The sequence below is a fragment of the Rhyacophila brunnea genome, unplaced genomic scaffold (assembly GCF_057557595.1).
Source record: "Rhyacophila brunnea isolate RB1 unplaced genomic scaffold, BYU_Rbru_1.0 scaffold_20, whole genome shotgun sequence".
Lineage (NCBI taxonomy): Eukaryota > Metazoa > Arthropoda > Insecta > Trichoptera > Rhyacophilidae > Rhyacophila > Rhyacophila brunnea.
This window is the reverse complement of record NW_028232860.1, coordinates 26129754-26136665: the sequence shown is the minus strand read 5'-3', so window position 1 is coordinate 26136665 and position 6912 is coordinate 26129754. Positions and strand designations below refer to the sequence as shown.

At 33.2% G+C, this 6912-nt stretch overlaps 1 protein-coding gene across 1 annotated transcript; it reads left to right on the top strand.

Moving 5' to 3' along the window:
- LOC147071469 (cytochrome c oxidase subunit 7A1, mitochondrial-like) lies at positions 1–3720 on the top strand. Its single transcript, XM_085948242.1, has 3 exons — positions 1–62; positions 231–356; positions 3342–3720. Exons 1-3 carry the CDS (start codon positions 48–50, stop codon positions 3480–3482), a joined length of 282 nt encoding a protein of 93 aa, XP_085804368.1. The 5' UTR covers positions 1–47; the 3' UTR covers positions 3483–3720.
- Positions 3721–6912: the final 3192 nt, after the last annotated feature.

Below are 6912 nucleotides of genomic sequence, written 5' to 3'. Positions count from 1 at the left end.
ATATTTGCGAAGCAGTTGTCACAGGCAGGTGAAAATTGTCTGAAATCATGAATACAGCCAAGGTTGGAAACAAAACATCTTTTTACAGGATATCAATCATTATTTATCTGAAAATTTGAATGTTAAACTGTCTATATTTGCCACTTAAAATTTTGCATCTGGGATTATGTAATGTTGTATCCATCGAATGATGGGTAATACTTAATTTTTATTTCTCCAATTTATTACAGCACGTATCTCGTCTGATTGCATCGGGAACGAGGCAACTGCACGTCTCGAAAAATCTCGCGAACAGTAATAAGGAGTGGGAAGCGAACGCCCTGAAGTACATCCATGCTAAGCAAGCCAAATTTCAGGTTAGGAGTTTTTATGTAATACAACAAGTAGATGCGCCGAACTTTCCAACACCTACTAATTATCGGTACCTAGATTCTATTCTAGAAGTCAGGACTTGGCCCTGCTAACACCGAAACATGTATGTTAGATAATCAGTACATATCAAAAATCAATAATGGATGACCACAAACGTCTGTCTATATATATTATATTCTGGCAGATCATTGGGCCAAGTAAATATCGATTTGGTAATTGTGCCGCAGATGCCGTCATGAGCTTTTATGATTTTTTTTACTAAAACAGTTTATTCCATGTAGACAATTATAATAAATACCTTTTTCTGTCGGCGCATAGGCTTTTCGATCCAATAATTGTTAATTTAAAATTTGAAATTCTCATACGTTTTGATGCATCATTATCACAAACTAAGATTATATTAGGTTGGGGTAGGTTAGATTAGCTTAGGTTTGGTTTGGTTTGGTCTAAAAAGAATGTTGTAAAATCTCATTGCCACCACTGCGGCACATTTACCATTGATTTGCGCTAAACATCATTCTAGCTATCTATTATAATAAAATTAAATTCATAGAAAAACATTCACTCAATCCTGGAAGTTGGCGTTGAAATTGTAAAATTCACATGTTGTTTTTTAATCTGTATTTGGATCCATAGCATGTACCTACTTGGCTCGTTGCACATAACGATGCCTACACACAACCACAAATTGCAGGAAGTAGCAGTCAAGGTGAACATTTTATGGACGGTTCTAACATGGAGATATTATTAAGGGGGTGTAGAAGCTTCGCACAACCATCGATCTGCACTTTCCATTTACAGGCCTTTGGATCGTGCTGCAGATTAAGGGGACGCTCTACAGAATTGCCCTTGAGAATTGAAAATATGATTTTTTTACATGTGGTCCGGAATTGTTGCTCTACTGGTAATATGCAAAGGTCGCCGACAATGCTTTGGTCTAAAGTAATAATAATGATCTCTTATTTAATTTAAATCATAACACTGTCAAAGTGTATAAAATATGGGGTGACCAAAAAATGATATCTTCTAATATACGTAAATGTTACTAAATTCAATTTGTTAATCAGGTGTTTGGTGGAAAACATTGAAACCAATATGATGGATAGCCACGATATAAACTTAATAATAATATTATATTAATAACGTTTTAACCTGAAATTGTCCGAGAGCTAAACATACGAAGGATGTTGAAATACATATCTACTTACATTTTTATTTCATGTGCTATCCAAAAAACATTATTAATGAATAGTATTTATTTTGAATATGTAAGACCTATTACATAATTATTAAAAAAAAAGGTACATATTGTTTAATTCTAATGCATATTTAAAAAAAATTAATATAGTGATGTCTGTTTATTATAAAAGAAAGTGACTCTTTATTAAAAGAAATGAAAATATAATTAATTATATTTTCATTTCTTTAAAATGGAATTCTACCAAGTAAATGCTAACTCAATTAATGACTTTTTTTTACTTACCCGATTAGTTTAATTAATTTAGTCTGACACTTTTACAAACAAGTAACGCAACTTTACTTTTAGTTGGTAGGTACAATAATTATTAATTAATAAAAGCCAATGCAAGAAATAATTTATACTCATAAAAAATGATTATTAACGTGGTCACCCATAGATTTTTTTATTCAAAGCTAGCGATCTCAGAGAACAAGACAAAAAAAACTGCCGACTTTATCGAATCAATCACCCAGGGCTGTCGAAGACGTCTTACTTGTTTTTATGATAAATTGTTTTTAATTGTGTGCAATTTGGCGGGAAAATATAATATATACAGTTGCTTACCATTCGGTTATCCCATGAGCTGGGTTTTGTTTACTCTTCTGCTGACATCCTACAATTTTATCTGATATTATAAAAGTCACACAGTACAACAGTGTTTAAATCTAATATGTAATTGCACCGGTTTAATTAAAAACTATAACGAAATTAACATTTTAATGATTTACAGATTTTCCTATGTTATATCAACTTAATAGCAATTTTAATGAGACATGATACATATTACGATATATCCAAAATACACATCATCAGATAATATGTGAAATATTTTGCTAAAAAATAAGAACAATACAAAAATAACATAACATAATCAGCTAGTCTTTTCATAATTATTTTAGATGAATGTTGTATGCCGTTTGACGCTTGGAAGTATGTAATTATTCCATCTGTACAGTAAGCTATTTTTAACTTTAAATTTTTTGACAGCCCTGTATTCCGTCGGCCGGCACCAGGCTACGTCGCATATGTTATGTTTGGAGGTAATAATAATAAAAGTAATAATGATTATTCATTCGATCGAGAATTGTAAATAATAATTATTGCGTTCCTTAAAATAAATCCCCGATGGTTAGAGGTTTTTGAGGTTAGACTGAATTAAAATGACGTCCTTTCAACGCTGAGATTAGTCTCTGAATGAACTATGAATGACCTTGTTCCTGTTCAGCTCAGTCTTAATGAGCGTACGATACACCAACATCCTCTGTGTGATATTCCCAAGTCAAAACTATCCCTAAAGTGTACACTTGACCGTTACTTCCTGTGATTTATGGTTCTGTCTAGTCGTCGTAATGTACGAATAGTCTAATAAGTTGAGCAGGTGGTAGCATTTGTTTCAGAGTTATAATTATTCCACATCACAACAGTTAAGAAACCTGGAGAGGTGGCCAAGATCCTCATCAGATTGTAGATGCAATCTTGATGATAAATAGGTATATATATGTATTTTGAAAAGGATTGAGTTGCGGAAAAAATCCGATTTTTTAAATGCAATATCTTGCACTATGTATATTTTTTTGAAAAGGATAATTATGATAATCCGATGCTCTTGGGATGTGAAATCAAAAAAAAATTTTTAAAAATGGTCTTTGCTCGTAAAATACGTGTGTTTTTCAAAATTGTTGAATGTTATAATATAAGTGATTAATTGTATGTATTTTTCTGATTATAGGTTGAAAATGATCTTCCCGTACATTTGAAGGGTGGAATGAGTGACATGGTTATGTATCGGCTAACGTTTGCTGTATGCGGCGTCGGAATGGTCTTGATGGGAAAACTCTTCTTCGAGCTTGCCGTTCCCCCAAAGAATTAAATGCGTTATTAAATTTATAGTTTAGTGTAATAATTATTATTTTTGTTACCAGTTGCAGTTAACTAAACAAAGCATTTCAATACAGCTCTAAAGGAGCGGTGTCTCAACATTCAAGTACACATTAGTATCAGAATTACGTAATATATTTTATTTTTGCTTTAACATATTTTAAGTTGCATTCCGCTGATAATTCCATCACTGTTAAATAAATGTGTATTTATTTTTTGAAAATGTATAATTGTGTTTCATTACAGTGTGCCTTTAACCCACTGATTCCTATCCTTTTTTCTGTCGTTGCCCCCTTTTAAAGTAACCGAGTAATCTGGATGTTTTTATTATAGTGAAAAAACATTCTTCTATTGAGAAGGAGTCTTGATATCAGTGGCGAAGGGTGGAGGTGGGCTGTTAAGATCCACCATAAATAGTGCACACTAAACTTTGTCAGTCATACGTATTTGTTTTCATTGAACTAAGACTACAATTTACAGATGGTATTGGTTAGTTTTTAAAAATCAATTAAAACCTGCCAAATGATACACTCTCACATTAGCCTATTGCTAGTGCCTACACTGTAACTTCAGAAAAGGCTGAAACATGTTACCTAATCTCAAAAATCGTCGGCTTAACAAAACATGCAACCAAGCTCCTTGATAACCCGTCAATATATTCTAGTTAAGTTTTAAATAAATGTTTAATTAATGTAACGTAAATTGTACAGCGTGATGGGTGAATGTAATTTAAATTCAGTAGAATCGTTTATAATAGTAAATTCTAAATACGCAATAATATTAAAATGGTGACACCATCCATTGTAAAATTATTGTTTTAATAAAGAGAACCCCATCGCGTTTCCGATATATTTTTAGCTTGACTGGGTATTTTGAACCCTGTCGCGGTCAGTTAGCGTCCAAGGTGCAACCGCTAAAGACTGACGGTCGGAATTTGATATATAGTAAAAAGTTTGTGCGAAAAAAAATATAAGTTTTAATTAGTTATCTATGGAGTTAAATTAAAATAATGTGCTCGTAAAAAATAAACATGATAAAAGTGAAGCTTAAAAAAAAAAAAAAATGTGTTGTTTTCCTCGTGTCCCTTTATCACATTACAGTCCCGAGTCTAAAAAAAAATATAAAAATCAATAAAAGGATATAATAAAATCTTTGACACCTCGGGTCGCCGACTGAGCTATACCCCGAAAAAGACCCTGAGGATATGTCGCAAACCAATCCATAATGGTTTTGGTATATTTTGGGCGTACGATAAAATTGTGCACACTTTTTCATTCATATTTATTTGTTTTCGTTGGATTAAGAAAACATATTACACATATTGTAGGTTCATTTTTTTTAAATTCACTAGCTGAAGTACCCGGCTTCGCACAGGGTCGCTTCGTGGTTATATTTATCTTAGATATTTGAAAAATAATAAGAGGTAATTATTTTTTTAATATTAAAATATCTGTGTAATACAATATGGCAATATGAAAATAATTCTAATAGGAGTAAAGGTCAAACATAAGAACACTAAATTAAAATCGAATCCAAAATATGAAAACGTTATTAATGTTATTAATATGTAGTAAAAAAAAAAAAAATTGGATGGAACAAACAACAAATTTTTTATTTTATATAATAATAATTTAGAAACCTTCGCAGGTGTGCGCACAACAACTGACAAAAGTTTCATCGCAATCGGATGAATGGTATGGGAACGCATACGAATAGTAGAAGAAGATGATTTTCTAATTTTGCAATCGGATTAATGGTATAGGAACGCATACGAATAGAAGAAGAAGAAGATGGTTGTACTAATTCAAAAACCTTCGCGGGCGTGCGCACAACAACTGGTCAAAATGTCATCACAATCGGATGAATGGCATAAGAACGCATACAAATAGAAGAAGAAAAAGATGATTGTACTAATTCAGAAACCTTTGCGGGCAAGGGCACAACACTTGATCAAAATGTCATTGCAATCGGATGAATGGTATAGGAACGCATACGAATAGACGTAGAAGATGATTTTCTAATTCAGAAATCTTCGAGGGCATGCGCACGACAACTCACCAAAGTTTCATTGCAATCGGATGAATGGTGTAGGTACGCATTCGAATAGAAGAAGAAGATGATGGTTGTACTAATTCAGAAACCTTCGCAGGCGTGCGCACGACAACTCAACAAAGTTTCATTGCAATCGGATGAATGGTATAGGAACGCATACGAATAGAAGAAGATGGTTATACTAATTCAGAAACCTTCGCGGGCTTACGCACAACAACTGGTCAAAATTTCATCGCAATTGGATGAATGGTATAAGAACGCATACCAATAGAAGAAGATAGAATAGAAGAAAATGGTTGTATCAATTCAGAAACCTTTGCGAGCGTGAACACAACACTTGATCAAATTTTCATTGCAATCGGATGAATGGTATAGGAACGCATACGAATAGAAGAAGATAGAATAGAAGAAGAAGATAGTTGTACTAATTCAGAAACCTTCGCGGGCGTTGGCACAATTACTGACGAAAATTTTATTGCAATCGGATGAATGGAATAGAAACGCATACGAATAGAAGAATATAGAATAGAAGAAGAAGATAGTTGTACTAATTCAAAAACCATTGCGGGTGTTACCACAACAACTGACGAAGGTTTCATCGCAATCGGATGAATAGTATAGGGACCATACGAATAAAAGAAGATAGAATGAAGAAGAAGAAGATGGTTGTACTAATTCAGAAACCTTCGCGGGTGTTGGCACAATTACTGACGAAAATTTTATTGCAATCGGATGAATAGAATAGGAACGCATACGAATAGAAAAATATAGAATAGAAGAAGAAGAAGAAGATGGTTGTACTAATTCAAAAACCATTGCGGGTGTTACCACAAAAACTGACGAAGGTTTCATTGCAATTGGATGAATGGTATAGGGACCATACGAATAAAAGAAGATAGAATGAAGAAGAAGAAGAAGATGGTTGTACTATTTCAGAAACCTTTGCGGGTGTTAACACAACAACTGACGAAGGTTTCATCGCAATCGGATGAATGGTATAGGAACCATACGAATAGAAAAATATAGAATAGAAGAAGAAGAAGAAGAAGATGATGATTTTTCTAATTCAGAAACCTTCATGGGTGTGCATACAACCACTTACCAAAATTTCATTGCAATCGGATGAATGGTATAGGAACCATACGATTAAAAGAAAATAGAATGAAGAAGAAGAAGAAGATGATGATTTTTCTAATTCAGAAACCTTCATGGGTGTGCATACAACCACTTACCAAAATTTCATCGCAATCGGATGAATGGTATAGGAACGCATACGGGACAGACACACAGATAGACAGACATACAGACATTCATTTTTATATATTAGTATAGCCTATACTCTTTGCGCAAGTGCAAGCAATAATTTTACA

Bases quoted from the DNA above. Each gene is read 5' to 3' on its own strand.
- LOC147071469 (XM_085948242.1), top strand. The intron at 357-3,341 runs GTTAGGAGTTTT...TTCTGATTATAG, and splicing joins CTAAGCAAGCCAAATTTCAG to GTTGAAAATGATCTTCCCGT.